Source organism: Bufo gargarizans, chromosome 6 (genome assembly GCF_014858855.1).
Source record: "Bufo gargarizans isolate SCDJY-AF-19 chromosome 6, ASM1485885v1, whole genome shotgun sequence".
NCBI lineage: Eukaryota > Metazoa > Chordata > Amphibia > Anura > Bufonidae > Bufo > Bufo gargarizans.
The window spans coordinates 337,898,248-337,916,868 of NC_058085.1; the positions used below are offsets into that span (position 1 = coordinate 337,898,248).

The 18,621-nt window shown below is 39.7% G+C and overlaps 1 protein-coding gene across 16 annotated transcripts in view; it reads left to right on the forward strand.

Annotated features, from left to right (window-relative positions):
• Window positions 1–18,621, forward strand: part of EBF3 (EBF transcription factor 3) — a 142,574-nt gene that overhangs the window by 107,342 nt on the left and 16,611 nt on the right. For all 16 annotated transcript variants that reach the window (XM_044296667.1, XM_044296661.1, XM_044296659.1 and 13 more), the window contains exon 11: window positions 15,164–15,252. In XM_044296667.1, the coding sequence (XP_044152602.1) occupies window positions 15,164–15,252 (89 nt within the window). The remainder of the gene's footprint in view (window positions 1–15,163; window positions 15,253–18,621) is intronic.

An 18,621-nucleotide genomic window follows, 5' to 3' on the forward strand; every position in this document is an offset into this window, starting at 1 on the left:
AGACAGCTTTGAATATCTTTGAGCTCCCCTAGAGTTTCTGTCCCGAGCGCATTGGCTGGCTGAGATTTGTGTTTTGTAATTATAGCTCCATGGCATTATTCTCTAGATCTCCGGTATTATGTGTGTCCCGCAATGTCTCTTGTCATGAACCTGACCAGTCTGCAGCTGTTCTTTGCTGTTTCTCTATTGGCAACACATTGATCAAGCTGACAATGGTATATTACTTGTCTGCATGAAATATTAAATGAATTGGTGCCCTTTTGTTTGTTGCCTTTTAACCAAACGTCTACAAAAAGGGCACTGGGGACAATTTAAAATACCAATAACTATGTATCTACTAATATGCAAAAACTATTTGCTGAGTGATTTGCAGTGCATTTTTTTTTAAAACATTGACTCTATATTTTCTTGATATTTTGTCCTTGTTTTTTCCCTGTTGTATGCCTCAGAGGAGGTTTGAGGAGTAAGACATAGCATTCATGCTATTGCACAAGCAGACTATTTGTCCTAATCAGTGACACGCATTTACTAGAATTGCTTAAAATGAACTATACCTCATATAGAAATCGCACATTTACAGTGTCCCATTCATCATCAGAAAATTGAGGGCCGGTAAACTTTTCTGTTCCTCCGGCGGGATCGTAGACATGCATCAAAATGTTAAAAAATGATTGGTGAGAGGGAACTGTCTGCCATTTATCAAGGAAAGGAAACATTATTTGCTAATTTTCCAAGCTATTCGGTGACAGGGTGCTTCGTCTTTGAACCCATAGTGACCAACATAGCCTTTTTGTTATTAGTACAAGTCAAGCGCTTTTTGGCTGTTGCTAACAAGACACATTTGTCTATCACGCTCTTATATTTTTTTATCGTTTCCCTGACTGTGTGGCTGCTGTGACCAAGAGGTTCTCTCTGTTGCATGATAGGATGCGGTATTTTATTTATTTTCAAGTTTTGATAACTCTGGACCACGAATAAATCAAGAACTTTTGAAAGTCAAGGTGAAGATATTGACTCGGCTACTCCAAAACTGACGTAATGTAGACAGTCATTTGTCTTAAAATAAGGACAAAGAGGTCATTCATGTTCCAATCAATACATGCTTGGATTTTTTTGGGATCAAATATCTATATCTCGTTTTTTTCCTGGTAAATGATCATTTGATGGATTTAGAAGTAAAAAAAAATAATGAATTTGTAGAACATCAACTGTTTTCATGGAGGTCAGTAGTGAGCGTTCATTTTTGTGAGGATGGATGCGATCTGAAATATGACCTTAGGTGCCATGGATGGACTTTACATTTCATTAGAATGCTTTGCTTGCAATGTGGACTGGTTCAACCAGGTTTAATTTGACCAATAAATCCAAGATTACTATGGGACGGAACTGATTGCTTACTGTTGCGAAAGGCTAAATTCTCATTCTGTCTATGGACTACCTTTATCATCTGTATTGGAATATTATGCATGTATAAGGAGGCTTGAATTTTATGCTGGCCATACTTGGGCAAACCTGGCAGGTGTGGGAGAAGAAAATGATCCCAGACAGTTGTCTTCCAACATACCCCAACCTTTTATTCTTGGAGAGCCACCAGCAGAGGTGTCTGACAATGGATTACTACCCTTTCCACATTCTCCACATGCACACTTGGCTGAGCCCAGCCTACATGTGAATCAGATTTTATTAAGAACAGTAGCCATCAACGGCTATCCAAAGTGTATTGCCAGCTTTAAAGGGAATCAGCATTTTCCCTATTAAGTGCAGTACTATATGATTAGTACTGCTACCCCTGACTCCAGATAACTAAGTTTCATGCTCACCCCTATTTCCATGCTGTGTGCCTGCAAACTGCTCTGGAATACATCCTGGAGTCCTCTCTGTTTTGTGTACATGCTCATGCGTCCTCACAATGTCTTCCAGCACTGGTTTGCTGGTGAAAAGGGGGTGAGTATGGACATATGACCCAGTGATCCACAGTCAGGGGCAGCAGTACTATAAATGTAGTACTGCACTTAATAGAGCTTGACGGGTGACAGATTCCCTCTAAAGTTGTAGTGGGCAGAGCCAACTCTAGGCCTTGGAGACAATCCTTCCAGATATTGGCTTGTTCACTATGCAAAGTGTTTTTTAGAACGGGGTCACATAGATACATGAAAACTACGAAGGTTTGAGGTTCTTTCATGAGGGGTCAGACGGATACAGCTCAAGGATATCTGATGTATGATCTGTGTATGCTACACCAGACTTGGCCTGGTCAACATTGTAAAACATTGCTGTGCTGAGCAGTAGTTGAAAATCTTAGTCAGTGTTGGGACAATATACATGATGCTATCGACATGGTTTACCTAGTTTTCCTTATGTGAAGCTTTGGTTTTGTTTACATGGGTTCTTCAAGGAAATTGACAGTAAATCACGTATTTCACAAATGCTACTACTGGTCTTATCCCTAGTTGGCCTCGGCTCTTTGTGTTGTGAGTATCTGTTGTACAGCTCTGGTATAGTCTGACATTAGCATCTGTTTCACATATTGTATTACATGTTGCCAAAAGGCACGGCTTTCACTGTAAAGTCAGTGCAACTGATAGCCCATTTTATTACTTGGTGTTCTCTACCTGCAGGGCTGGGATCGGTAGAGCCACTAGTGCCATAATAAGCTATAAATGAACATCATGTGTCCAAAGAGTAAACAGAATTGTTTGAGCACAATACAATATCCATCCAGCAGGAAATTCCTTTGTGTAACAGGAAAATAGAGCAGTTACCTTGTGCTTTGCTTAGTGTCACATGATATTTCCATGATTTAGTGACTGTCCCTTTCAATGTTATAACTGTCCTCGTCATCAAGTCCTCATCAAGCCTTTTCGACCAAAGCCTTCTTCTATTCAGCTTCCAGTCGCAGTCACTCATACATAAGTGTGTGTACACAGAGTCATCAACAGCTTAGGTTCCACTTCTTCCAGCATCACTCAAGTTGTCCATGACAGGAGAGGTTCTCAGGCCAAATGTCAATCATTCCTTGGCGGTGCATTCATTTATTTATGCTACCCGGCAAGTTAGCAGATTATAGTTTGCTGCCTTGGAGCTAGGCTTAGGCCCAAATTTTCCATTTCCCATTTCTGAGTGAATGTCAGAATTTTTAATTTTTTTTGCAAGAGACTTCATAAACTATAAGGTCAGTGTATACACACATTTATTATTGTAGCAATGGTCCCAGACCTTTTTAAGCTATAAAACCTCAAAGAGATGAAGAGATACTGTGTCCGTGTAGGACAAAGTGTTACTGTCATCATAGAGAAGTGTCTAATAAGATCTAACAGTTCCATTAATGGGTGCTCAGGTCATCATTATTTATGCAAATTTTTGGTCTTAATTTGGATCAGTGACAAAAGGTCCTATCAGACTACTCGATTTTTGGGCCAGTTATTGGGTACAAACATTCAAATGAATGCCTGTATGATCGAGCGACCAATAACCAGATGGATGAGCAAACGCTCATTCATTAGATGATGGGCATCTTTCATCAGGATGAAAGATACTGGATTATCGGTGGCACATCCCTTGATGCGCTACCGATAATGAATAGAACTGAATGAGGGAGGAATATATTGTTCCTCCTGCATTCAGTTGGCATTGGTCTGTGTAATCAGACTACACATCTATTGGCACTCGCACTACAAAACTTGTAGCTGGTAACATCTGTTAAAAGGGGTTGTCCAGAACAAAAATATTGCTCATGATGGTTGGGGGTCAGACTCCTGGGACCTCCTCTGATCAGCTGTTTGAGGGACTCTGGCACTCAGAGAACCTCTGTGGCCTCTTCATTGTATGCCAAGAACAGCACTGTCCATTTTAGAGTGGGTATACTTGGTCTTGCAGCTCTATCCCATTAAAATGAATGGAAATGAAGTGCAGAAAGGCCATGTGGTCAATGGAAGTGACTAGAGATGAGTGAATTTTTCAAAACTTCGATTCGGCTGATTCGCCGAATTTTACAAATAAAATTGGCTTCGTGACGAATTACTTCATCACGAAGCGCATTTTATGAGTGTAAAAACAGTGTAAAATGAACATAAAAAAATTATGTACTCAAACTTACCGCGTCCATTTGCTCGCGACGGGCCGGCCACCACTATCTTGCTTAAAGATCTAGAGCGAAATCTCGCACGGCGCGAGATTACGTAATCACGCCAGCCCACGTGGTGACGTCATAGGTCATAACGCATGGGATTTTGGCCAATATCTTCAATCAAGATGGGAGCTGACGGCCCATCTCGAGCGAATGGAGGAGGTAAGAATAAAATGTTTTTTTTTTAAATAATATTTCAGGTTAAATCAATTCGCTTACACGAAGCACGAGGAAATTTGGCTTTGATGTGAATCAAATTTATCCTGAAATCAATTGACGTTACAGGCTCAAGAAGAGTTGATCATCTGGGCTTCTGGTATTTAGACCCCCACACACCATCCTTAGGGCAGGACATCAATATTTAAGTCCTGTACAGGACATTTAATATCAAAGTATGTGGTGCCATGCCTACTTTAAAGGTGACCTTGTCATTGCTTAGGGGGCCCATGCAGGACGAGGGCTGCCCCTTTAAGATTGAACTAGCACCACACAGGGTCAAGTGGTTCTAACTAGTGTCTTGTACCGTAGTATCATCAGCTAGTGTCTCCAAACCCCTAAAATACAATTTCCTGGGAATTAGCAGGTGAGATTTTGGGGATGCCCCCAAGGATCAAGGTTTCCAAAGAATGTACAGAACAAAGAACGCCTTTCTTTAAGGTACAGTTTCCAGCTCTCTGTCAAATAGAACACAATAGGATCAAATCCTCTTTTACATTTTTACACTAAATAGGTTGTAATAGCCTGTAGGTTGTAGACTTAGTAAGTCAGGGATATTAGTGCTGCTTCAACAAGCAAGGCTGACTCCAAATGAATAATGCCTTCAGCCCCTCCATGCCTTTTGTGTTCCCTACGCACCTCACTATGCTCGGCTTACCCTGCCGAGTCCTGTGATTGAAATTCATTGCCAAATTTATTGAGAAATTAATGAGAAAAGCTGCAAAGTATTGACTTTGAGAGGAAAACACAACTCATCTTGAATGAGGAGGAAAATGCAGCAATAATTTAGCCGCTATTGATTTTGCCCTGTCCATGTATTGATCTTCATTTTACAATATTAATTTGCACCTGCGATCGGCTGCAAAGGGAACTGATTTCATTTCTTTGCAGTGTTAATGTACAAAGCACTAGGTGCTCTTAAGATCCTGTTCTACAACACGTCACCTGGAAAAAAGGCAATTTTTTCCCCCTCTCACTCAATCTATGCACTCGTTACCGAAATAGACTAAAAATTAATTTCATTCTTTTTTTTTTTTCCGTCTGACAAAATATTAAAGTGGAGCCTTTGTGAAATGCATACCACTTCATAGCCCCGTAGGCTGTATTTCATCTGCGCGGGGAACTATCTGCAACATGAGATTCCGACCACTTCTCATCATCATGCCCACATTGGTTCAAAGTTCATGAAATTTCTATGAGCATCGATCTCAACTCATTGATTTTTTTTTTTTCCAGCAGATCTTTGAAATTTTAATTTCCCAAGCATCTAAATTTCTTATAGATGAAATGCACTGGGTAGAGACAGTGGATGATAAAGTGAAAGACTTAGCATTATGTCCAAGGTTTATTTTTTCCCCCTGTTTGATAAGTGGGGTGTGGTTGGGGGCAAAAAGGCATTTTGTGATATTGTAGTGTCTTTTATGTTTTTTGGGGGTATGTGTAGATGAAATAATCAAGCCTTTTAGCTTGGGCCTGTTCAGAGATTGCCGTATTCTCTCCCGCTTTTATTTTTATTTTTTTAAGTAACATATTTTCTTTAAAGTCATTTTTTGAAATCGAAGCGATTGAGAGCAACCGAGGGAATAAAGAGACATTCTTTAGCAGACAATCATTTGAACACAGCAGTCTTTAACACCTGGTCAAGTTCACCTACTTACTTATCAGTGGGACATTTAATAACCTCAAGGTGATATAATTGCTATTGGCATCTGTCCCCCCTGGATTCTGGCGGTTAATGTGTAAACTACTTGTCAGCAAATAGCACTTTGTCACTGAAATCGCTAACACCCTCTAGAGGAATGTCTTCGAATTGAGCAATTTAATTTTACTTTATTTAATTTTTACGCATTACAACCTGTGCTTATCCAGTCAGGTGGAAGACCCGAGACTCCTTCAAGTCCAAGCGGCACATTTTATCGGAAAAAAAAGAAGACTGTTTTGTCTTATTTAACAACCCCTATTTTTTTTTATTTTTTTTTTTTAAATTGACGCTCTCCCTTGTCCCTTAAAAGGGATCTGCAGATGTTCTTATTATGTAGTTACGTCTCTAATGTGAAAAACTACCTCATTACCAGGATCTGTTCGTAACCAGAAAATGACTGCATTATGACAAATGCATGATTGGGAAGTCACAGGAAGATGATCATTATTGAAATGAAACTGGAACTGGTTTAATGGTTGCAACCAGCAGCTGGAATAAAGCAAATGAATGCCTTCCTGTTATTATTATGGTAGTCAGGGGTTTCTGTCAGGAGGAAAATGTGTGTCAGCTCCAGATTCCTTATATCTCTTGTGCTGGCTGCACACTTGCTAAAACAATAGCGTGTCAGTGCTAAAAGAAGCTGGCTTCCTGCATTAGATTTTTCCCTTCTATTTCTAACCACGCAGCTATAGGGAAGGATGGGAAAAACCTCTGCACAATGGGTTGGGGGCAACATTTGCAAAAGCAGATGATAATAATTAGAAATCTGTTTAAAGTAATGCAAGTGTTGTGTCCATTGGAAATGCTTCTCGTTCTGTTGATACTAATGCATTATTAGTTTCTGGTAATTAGTACTCGCATTGTTGGTTTGCAATGATGTCTGGGCTTGAAATACAACCATGGAGATTATATTCACATGGGTTTCGTCCCGGTGCCCCGAGTTTTCGTTCACAATCCAAAATCTTGCTAAAGTAAAGTGGATTCCTATGGAATTGAACCAGACAGGTGTGTGCAATGTGTACATCGGGAACTCTGTAAGGCTACTTTCACACTCGCGTTTGGTGCGTATCCGTCATGGATTTGCACAGACGGATCCGTTCAGATAATACAACCGCATGCATCCGTTCTAAACGGGTCCGTGTGTATTATCTTTAACATAGCCAAGACGGATCTGTCTTGAACACCATTGAAAGTCAATGGGGGACGGACCAGTTTTCTATTGTGTCATAGAAAACGGATCCGTCCCAATTGACTTACATTGTGTGCCAGGACGGATCCGTTTGGCTCAGTTTCGTCAGACAGACAACAAAACGCTGCAGGCAGCGTTTTGGTGTCCGCCTCCAGAGCGAAATGGTGACTGAACGGAGGCAAACTGAGGCATTCTGAGCGGATCCTTTTCCATTCAGAATGCATTAGGGCCAAACTGATCAGTTTTGGACCGCTTGTGAGGGCCCTGAACGGATCTCACAAACAGAAAGCCAAAACACCAGTGTGAAAGTAGCCTAAGCCTCATAAAGACTAGGGCCAGCGTGGGTCCATTCTCTGTACAGTATTGGCACCATTAAAATAATGCCAAATTAACAATCATTTAAAGACTACAGTATATAGATTATATATTGCAATTCAAAAATAGTGGTCAATCAAACCAGTGAGGAAAGTGAGGTGCCTTCACAGACATGTTCCACTATGGAAAGAATAAAGAGCATCCTTAACCAGACAGAAGAATGAAGATCATTCACAACTATAGAATGAGGTGCATGATCAGATATAAAGAATGAAGAGCAAGTTCAGCTATAGAAGAGAATGAAGAGCATCCTTAACTATAGAGGATAATAGAGAGAATGCTCAACCATAGGGAAGAATGAAGAATATGCTTCACTATACAGAAGAATGAAGAACATGCTCAACTAGAGAGGACAATGAACAGCATGCTCAACTAGAGAGGAGAAGGATCAACATGCTCAACTAGAGAGGAGAAGGATCAACATGCTCAACTAGAGAGGAGAAGGATCAACATGCTCAACTAGAGAGGAGAAGGATCAACATGCTCAACTAGAGAGGAGAAGGATCAACATGCTCAACTAGAGAGGAGAAGGATCAACATGCTCAACTAGAGAGGAGAAGGATCAACATGCTCAACTAGAGAGGAGAAGGATCAACATGCTCAGATTTAAAGAAGGGTGAAAAGAATACACAACTATAGAGGAGAATGATCAGTATGCTCAGATTTAGAGGAGAATGAAAAACATGCTCAACTATAGAAGATAATGAAGAGCATGTGCAACCACAGAGAGGGATGAAGAGCATGCTCAACCATAGAGAGGGATGAAGAGCATGCTCAACCATAGAGAGGGATGAAGAGCATGCTCAACCATAGAGAGGGATGAAGAGCATGCTCAACCATATATATATATATGAGAGAACCCAGACTCGCCTTACATAACCTGCACTATTTAAATAGACATAGAGCTAGTATTAGGGGATAATATTAATAATAATATTAATTATGTCGACCATTTACAAATGTAGAAATGCCAATACGTGTTAGTCCTTGGTCAGTACTGCATGATGATATCCTCATGTTGTCTTCTCCTGCCACATTGGCTTTGGCTCCCTCATCGTGAACTGACATCACACGCTGTTAAAATTTTATCAATTGCGCCATGATTAATCCCCCAAGTACACTAGAGTGACTTAAATATTTAGCTTGTTTCTTCGCTTATGACTAGAATGCATGTAGAGCATGCCGATTAACTCCAAAGCACTCAGCAGTATTTAAATATGTATCCTCCTTGAGCTGTAGGCTATTTCATCGTCTAGGAATCATTGAGTATATTTGGTCCTGTCAGTCCCTATTTGTATGACCCGCTCTGGATGTTGGCCTGCATATGATAACAGGATATCTGCTTCTTTCAGAGGCTGTCTGATTGCTTGCCTCATTTGGCATGGAATGTGATTCTCTCCTTTTCAGCTCCCCTGTTCATTCAGCTTTTTATTGCTGTGTAATTTCCCTATTCTAAAATAGCAGCTCTCCAACAAAAATTACTATGCATTAGGCCGCAGTAGCCTGCTCAAATGGATATTAATACAGTTTATCTCTAAAAGGACGAATAATGTATTTCAAACAGATAAAAGGCCTCCCGTTAAATGAGGAATGTTAATATCTTATGGCATAGTTAATATAGAGATATTTCACAGGGGACGCTTGCTTTATGACTTCTGATATAACACACTGGAAACCTGTCATATCCTGAATGATATAATTGTCTTCCTACTCAAAAATCTACAGGCAATATATATATTTTTTTCCTCCAATTAGTCCGTTTTTAGTAAATCATAAGTCTGAAGTCTTGACTGTAATTATTGGATTTGGAAGGATCACATTTTCATGCTAAAGAAGATGTCTACTGTCCCGACTATTCTCTTTTGGTATCTACTTGTATTCCTCCAAAAATGAACAATTCTGCAGCTGCTGTTCATCTGTTATTTCTCCTAGGAAGTTATAACAAATTACCAACTACATGTTACCATTTGCCATTCTAAATGGGGTGTGTCCCTGCATGGACAGCACTGATTGGACAGGGTCAGACTGTGAAGGGGCACATCCCCAACTGGTAACACCCAGTTATCAATGTGTTCTTAAGTTTCTAGTAGAACAGAGGAACAACACAACATAGAGCTCTAAGAAAACAGACATATATAATATAACTGTAGTTTATTGTGTGCCTTGCCCCATGTGGGACGTTCTTGGCCAGTTCTGGACTATATTTTCAATAAGTTGTAGAATAGAGTTATATTGGTTAGTTGCAAACATTTACAACCATTAATTGCAACCATTAATGTACCAATCATGGTTCCTACTGGACAATTTGATTGGAGAATTATTGGTGTGTCGGTGGTCCTCTTGGACACGACTATGGACTAAAGTCTAGTATATGTGAAACCTGCACATGTTAATCAGTCCTATTAATATTTATAAATGATATGGGCAGCACGGTGGCTCAGTGGTTAGCCCTGGTGCCTTGCAGCGCTGGGGTCTTAGGTTTGAATCTGTATGAAGTCTGTATGTTCTCCCTGTGTTTGTGTGGGTTCCCTCTGAGTTCTCCAGTTTCCGCCCACACTCCAAAAACATACGGATAGGGACCTTAGATTGTGAGCCCCATTGGGGACAGCTTGATGCTAATGTATGTAAAGCGCTGCGGAATATAGTAGCACGATATAAGTGTATACAATACATAAATATAAGCTTAAATATGGCAGAGCAGTAGAGTCCTGATACCCTCTGAATGGAGATTATCACAAATGATATGCAATAATAGCATTGCCTACAGAGGGTGTATTCATGCAGAGATCGGCCCACATATATTATTATAAACACACTCAGCTGTATTCTTTCATGTAATTCTTCTTCAGTCATGACTCTTAAGTTACCCAAGGCTCCTTTCTCTAATTATCCACGAGGTCAGTAAGCAAAATTGGGAAGACGCTGGGAGATCAATACAAATTATCCCTGAGCAAACCAGTGCTGACAGTTTGAATTGCAGCATATGTTTACCCAAAATCAGGCAATTTATCTTAATATCAGCAAAGTAATGCAGTTCAGGTGAAAGGTCAGGCAATCTCTCCACCTCATAATTACCCAGTTCTAAAACAGGAAAGTGGTATTGATTGGCCTAGCTCAGTACTGTGTGACTGGGACGTGCCAGTCCTTGCCCTGGCTCTGCTGGGCTCTTGGCTTGTAAACTTGACGCACTCAGGATTTATTAGATGTGTGGAAAAGGTCTTATGTTCCCTACTTCATTTGAAGATTTTGCCAGTGAAATCTCTTCTTCTCCTCATTTAGTCAAGCAGCAGGGTGGAAGATCATCGTTTCTTTTTTTTTTTACTGTGATTCTGTTGCAGCTGTATCTACCTAGGCGTTCAAGCCTTCCTGGGGTGGGCATGAGCGAATATGCTTTGTCACATTAGAAAGAGGTTGGTTGATGGTTGAACATCAGTAGAACAAACAATCATCTGGTAAACATTCACTTTGTAGATATGGCCATACACACTTTAGTCCATATTGGCCATTACAGTTGTTCAACCTGGCCATACACATTGAATGAAACCAGAAATGAATGAAAGATCTTTCTGGGAAATTTCTTTCAAAGAAAGATCTTTCGTTCTTTGAATGAAAGATCGTTTGTCCGACTGTCGGATGAAAATATTAAACACAGCCGACTTCTTTTCAAACGATAATGGTCTGTCATTGGTCAGCTAAAACAATAGTTTGTTGCTAAATTTCAACCGAGGAACATTTGTTTTGGTTGAAATCGTCCTTTTTGATCAACTTTAGACTAATGTGTTTGGCCACCTTTAGTCTTTCACTAGAAGAAAGCTTCTAGGCCTCTGTCAAATATGAATTTGGTCTATTGCATTCTGTGCCTATCATCCCCTAGGTGCCCACCTAGGAAAGGAATGTCCAACACTTGTCCCACCAGCAACTTCTCATCCCATGTTAAAGAGAAGATCGGTATGAACTCTTAGTAGACATCCCGTTGCAGGTTCATATGACCATTGGGAAGTACAATGGGGAACAGCACGAGTTGTAGCCCCATTAGCAATAGTTTAGGTGGTCTCTACTATGGTTTTAAACAAATAATTTTGAAGAGGCCAATATCCATATTAGAAAAAGTCCTCATTTGTAATCATATACTGAAGTCATAGGAAATGTGTTAAAACACTACAATCACAATTTACAAGCATCCACACATAAAAGAAAACCATAAATCACATCAAATCACGCTGCAATAGCAATGAATGATAGTGTCATACCCTCAGTTACCATGTGAAGTGACACATTCAGAATCTAGAGACGGGTCTTGATGACACTCTCAATTACACTCACAAAGGAAAGGACCCCGTAAGTGCTCCACAAACGTATGGAAATATCTGTTCTGGGATGAAAGCCTATAGTTATTACGAGTCATAAAGCTTGCATTAAAGCTTCTATCACCTGTCACTTACATTTGCATGAAATCAATAGCATGAAGCCATCTATCTTTTTCTTGACCACCTTTCATCATGCTGGCTTCATTAAGTCAAACAGTCAAAGTAATTAGGTAGACGCAGAAGAGACTCTTGCATGTAACACAAGCATGGGAATATCTCGTTGTCTCCTCAGGACTCATAAAGGGACATTTATGAAAACTGATGAACAGGTAACTGCAGAAATGACTTTTAGATAATAGCACAGAGTCAGGATTTCTCACTTTGTAGACTCATAGCTTAGTGTTATTTTTCTGCTAATCTTAGGGTGCAAATCCGGGATCCTTCCAAAATTTATAGAAATACTAGGTTGTCAATCTGGTCCATTTTTAAGTTTCTATTCGTTTCCAGATATGGGACCATCCTTAATTCATAGTTTGAGTTAGGCAGTCTATTTGAAGCATTTCTATAGTCCCATATGTTCTTTGCGTCCACATGTGGGATTGTACCAAAATTCTTACAGTAGTTTTACTGCATCATGCATCCATCTGGACTACTTTTGTGGCTTATTAGTGTCCAGATCTGAGACCTTACCAAAATCTATAGTCTGTGTGGGTAGTCTATCTAAAGAATTTTAAGGTTCTATTAAGGCCCAGATCTGTAACCATACTACATGTAAAATTTTTGGTGAGTAATGAATCTGCTGTAAGAGATCAATTAAGCTTCCAGCATCCCTAGATTTTTTTCTGAATAGTCCCTGTAATAAATTGCTAAAATTTGCACTTGATTATTTAGGGACAGTAACGCTTAAGATTATTTTTTCAAAGTAAAATCCTTTTGCCCAAGTCCAAGATGTCATATGAGACTCTAGACATGCACGCCAGTGTAGGCCGCAGGTACAGACATAAATTGTCACTGCTGACAGCATCTGATGATTAATGACCTGATTATGAAGTGGATCCTATATATATGGAATATGCATCAGAGAGAGTTAGGACTTCTGCCATGTCACAGATGCCAAGATACTTTTGAAAAGCCTTTGCATTTGCTGTACACATGAGAAGAAGAAAAAAAGGAAGCCGAAATCACAGAAAGAGCCGTGTCATGAAAAATCAATATATTGGATCAATTCTTTATTAACAAGAAAATGTCTTACTTCACATTCCTATGTGGACCTTTGTCTCCGGAATACATGATGGAATGTCAAATCAAATTGCAGTCTTCAACTTTCTGTCATGTTATCGAGTGCATACAACGGACGACTCTCTGGAAGATGAGGGCTCAATTGTTTAGACAAATAGCTCCGACGCCTTTTAGTCATCATAGCTAATAATTTTGTTTTCCTTATATTAGGTTCACCATCCTTTACAATGTTCTTCAAAACTCGATTCATGTAGACTAAGAATCAATAGACATAGATGCCTTCACCTTTCCAAGATTCTTTGAATACAGTCCTTTAAGAGGCTGCCCATTATGGACAATCTCTTTTGTAAAATGTGTCCCCGGTTGATTATCCCCCAGCAACCAGGTGTAATCTGTGAGTGAACTGAAGAGCAGGAGCTCAGTTTTCCTACAGTGCCCCCACAGGATAAATGAAGCACTGCACAGTTCTCACGGAAATAAGTGGGCTGTCCATTCAATATACCTGTAGGGTTACCCAGGATGGGTAAAATTCTTTGGAGCTGCTGTCCCCTCTGGATGATAGGTAAGGGTTAGAAATGAGCGAATTTCTTAAAATTTGATTAGGGCCAATTCAGTCATCCAATTAGATTCGGGGCCAAATAAATTTAATCGGAATCAAAAGTGCTCTGATTGCTTAGAAAAGTCTCTCTCTTCCCTTCCGATTCTCCTGAATTGAATCACACAGAATTTGAGTTTAAAAAATTTACAATCAATTTGCTTATCTCTGCTCGGGGTCTTTAATGGTGGACTACCCTCTCTTTACCAAGCAGCCCTGTGAAATCTTTCCAATTGTAGCCACTTAATATAATTCTAGACTATTTATACTTCCATGACTGGCAAGAACAAAACAATTTTAAAGAAAATTACCAAAATTTTGTGTAAAGTCATTGACCAACCTCAGGTTCAACTCAAGTCAAGAAAATAGCCACCAATCCATTATCCCAGCGTTTAGGCCGAGTGATGGGTCCTAAGCATCTTCGGTTGGCTTTAGCTTCCAGCTCAGCATTGAGTAATCCAAGACGTGTTCTTATGTCAGAAAAAAAGAATAAGCTTTGATGAATGTTTCACATTTCACTCTAGAGTTACCGGGATAAAAATGATATCAGCATTACAAAGTAATATACACTAATAAGTATTTTTATCGTAACCCCAGCGCTTTGGCCTTCAGGCTTGTTTTTTTGTTTGCCAGTGCTATAATAAAACCCTATGACTCCTTCTAAAGCTTGTTAAACACAATGTGTGGAGTCTAACACACTCACGATCATGATTCATGCACTGTACACAGCAGCGTATAGTCTTGATTTACGACCAAGCGCAGTTCATAGTCAAAATTACAATTTGAGGGGGTGGGGGGTGGGGGGTAAGATTAATTACTATTTGTGGTCTGCAATTTCACCAGGCTAGTGGATTGCAGGAGTAGAATGATAGTGCCTTACATCAGTTTGTAGTCAGCCATTCACAGATTATTAAAGCTTTGCAAGATTAAGTGCACCTCCTGCCTAGTTTGTGCTCAGGCAATATGCTAGACAAAAAAGGACCACAGGGATAAATCTGAAACAGGCAATAGCTGGGCATATGTCATAATTGCCAGTTAGCCATAAATTTGCTGCTAGTATGGAATACTCTGCTTGATATAGTCATCATATCATGTCTGTATGCAATGCTGCGTATGACCTGCTGATCTTGCCTTGAGCTTTTTTTTGCATGTTTTGCAGTTTTCGTTATATATTTGCTTACAAAGTAAATTTTTATTGAGATACTACTGGGGGTCATTCTGCAACCCTCTATGTAGGTATATAGGGTGAGTGGTTCAGTATAACTCCCTATAGAGGTATAGTACCTGGAGGTATACATATGGTCTTACTCAAGCAATGTATTGGTGTTAGTATTGTGTTATACTCTAGGTGTATATCTAGTTTTGATAATCTGTAAGCTATATTATGCTAATCAGAAAATATTTTTTTTTCCAGCACTGAATGAACCAACCATAGACTATGGATTCCAGAGATTACAAAAAGTTATTCCAAGGCATCCAGGAGATCCTGAACGGTTACCAAAGGTTAGTGATAAAACATCATAGGGGACATTTATCATTTGCGGTTGTTTTTGTGTCAGTTTTAAGTCTGCCTTTGCTTTTTGTGCCTGTGCCAAATTTAGGAAATGACGCACTCCTAATCATGAGTTACAGCCTGAGGTATTGATTTAATAAAGTGGTGAAATAAAGGTCCTCTTTAAGACCAGAATTCCACTCGTAATCCAACCAGTTACAGTAGCCCAAGAAGCTGAGATACAGGGATTTGTTTGGCAGGGTGCTCACACTGGAGCACGAGCATTACCACTGGTAATTTTATTTCCAAGCAAAAAGAGTTTGTGCATAAGATTTTTGTAAGCCAGGGAAAGAAATCAGCTTTCACCAGAGGTTACCACTTATTTCAGAGTAAGGATCCTAACAGATTACTATTCCTTCCTGATCTCTGGTCAGTGTGACATGAGTATTACAGTGAAATGTTCTTATTAGCCAAGCGGAGTAAAGCTGGTCATGCACTGCCAAACAAACCTGCCAATTTTGGTATTACTGGCTGATCATCTAATTTGTAAATGGGGGTACTGACTATCTACTGAGGGCAGAAGAAAGAATGATCAAGCTGTTGGGGTTCAACAAGCACAAACTGAATATTATTTCTCCCTCTTCCCAATCAGATCACATAGGTCAGGAGGAATAGAAAATTAGGCTTAGAGTTATGTCCATCTTAAAAGGGTTCTCCGAGACCTGCACCTTTTTTGAATATGGCCAGGCAGGGTGCAGGGGCTAAAACAAATTTCACCTGTCACCAGTGCTCCATTTCCAATACCAAGCTCCCTTCTCCTACACTTCTGATCACATACTGTATCTGCACAAGTAACCGCTCAGGCCATTGATTAGCCAGCAGTGGAGATGTGCGCGTAGACAGCCCAAGAGACAACACACATCAGGTCCAGCAGGGACTGAAGGTGGTGGAGAAGGGAGATCGCAGTGCTGTGACAGGTAAGTCTTCTTTTTAGTCCTTGCACCCTGGGTACAGGTCTTAGAGAACCCTTTAAGATGGACATAACTCTCAGACTAATTTGCTATTCCTCCCGACCGAAGTGTGGATGTTCTAAAGGGGTTTTCAGTCTCAGAGACTATCAGTTCTCAGCATGGTTTGACTGATATGTACCACAAAGTCAGCCAGTCCTCTACCTATTTTCACCAATTTTCAGCCTATTAATTTTTTAGGCTCTGTTTACATACTTGAGGTATGAAGCATTTTATACTTCATGCCTCAAATAGACATAACACAATTCCTGAAAACGAGACAGACTTCCTCTCTTCACCTTGTATGGATAATAATAATGCTGTTCACAGTGTTTTAATGCAAAATCAGAATGAAATACAATAAAATGTTGGCCGTCTTTCTTTTTTTTACTGTTGTAAAGATTGATTGGTAGTTACTCTTGATTCCGGAAATTCCTGCAAAATAAAAAGCCCAATCGTTACAAAAGCAGAGAGTTTCTGTACGTAGTGGTGGAATAAATCAAAGATAACACTTCTTAAAGAAATGAGGAGGGGGCGATAGAAGTATTTCGATTCTGCAAGGGGAACATAAACTTCCTGCATAATGAAATAGTTCAATTAAACATTTTCCACTCCAGTAGCCTGTAGTGATTTCCATCTAACCAGCCCCACTCTGATCTGTGATTATGTGACTCTTGTTTTCCTTTCATTTTCTAAAGCTCGATTCAGTTTAATCTTTTGTTTACAAAGGTTTTGTTATAAGTCCCTGACTTAGCAAGCGAGCAAATGAAGTCCACATATTAATATCTAGAGGGACTTTTCATCTAAATGCACCAGTCTAGAGCTGCCACTCTTGTTTATGCACAGGAATCACATTGCCTAGGAAGGATTCTGATCTATGTTGTTGAAGTGGTGCTCATATTTTATCCATGGCTGCTGAAAATGCTAATTTTATTCAAATTTTGCATCTTCTAAATTGTCATCACAAACAATTTCTAATTTCATTCCTTTTCCGGGGATAGGCATGTAGGTTCCCCTGGTGCTAGGTACAAGGGGTACCAACAATTTTTTCTGCCCTATTCAGAGTATTTAGATACAAGGCTAGGACAGCAAACCAAATCTTTTCCCCAGAAGGAGGAAACTTTATTATGACTCCTGTATTATCAGTAGATTCTTTGCATTATTACAACTCTCTTGTTGCAAAGGTGTAGTTAGGGGGAGTTAACTAGGGTATATACCCCACCCCGGGTGCTGTTTTCTGGGAAAGGGGGCATGGCAACGAGCCACTATACCTGTGCCAGGATACTAAACTTTTGGACTGGGTAAAGGAAAGCTTATCTAGGGCTTTGCCTGTTGTTAGATAATTAATGAGAACCATCAATTATGCATTTTGCTTGCCTATATTTAGCAAAGAGGGGTGGAATAACTGTGTTTGGGTCCCTGTACTGGCACAAGTGGCATCAAGTTGGCACAGTAAAGTTATGTAATGTAAAATGCTTTACAAATTTACCAGTTAAATACTGCTCCACTGCTTCCAATGGGCATCCAGTAATGCATGTCACAGACAAAGGTCCTTTGGTCCCTCTTCCCTGCTGGGACCATTGACAGTGCCTAACAATCCAACTATTCAGTCGACCCCTCTTATCAGAAAATTATTTTAATCCTGTGGTCCCAATTATCATAGGTGCCCATGGACAGTGCTTACCTATCCAACCACTCACTTGACCTATGTTAGCAAAACTTCTTAAGACAAGGTATAGAACATCTCTTAACCACTGCAACCCAACAATAGACATGGCTCAACTGGACTATAGTATATATGTTTGTGTATTATGTCACCTATACAACTAAACAATCACTACTGAAATACAATGTGTCTAGATGGACATGTATTCAAATTAAAATTTACATTCAAAATGGGGTTCAAAATGTCTGTCACGTTCTTCCACAGTCTAAATTATTTTGTGATATATTCTATCTATCTAGCTACTTATCTACCTATCTTTGTAAATCCTAGATCAATGTGATCATATGTCAAAAAATATGGGCACATGTGACTGTAAAAATTCAGCCCAAGGGGTGGCTCAGGGGCTAATAATAAACCAAGGTCGTCCAACTTGAGCCCATAGACTTCTGTTGGACAAGACCCTCACCAGATAGAGACTCTGCACCTACAAACATTGACCCTTGCTTGAATGTGAAGGGTAACAAAAAGAATAAGCCCTTGATTATCTCAGATAGGGTTGTCTATGTCTTATTTGGTACATCATCTTACTTACACACCAGTGGGCTTGAATATATCACCACGTCAAGTCATACAATTGAATACTAAGGAATTTCTACCAAGCAAAATAGACAGGACTTGTGAATATAAACTACATTTATCACAATTTA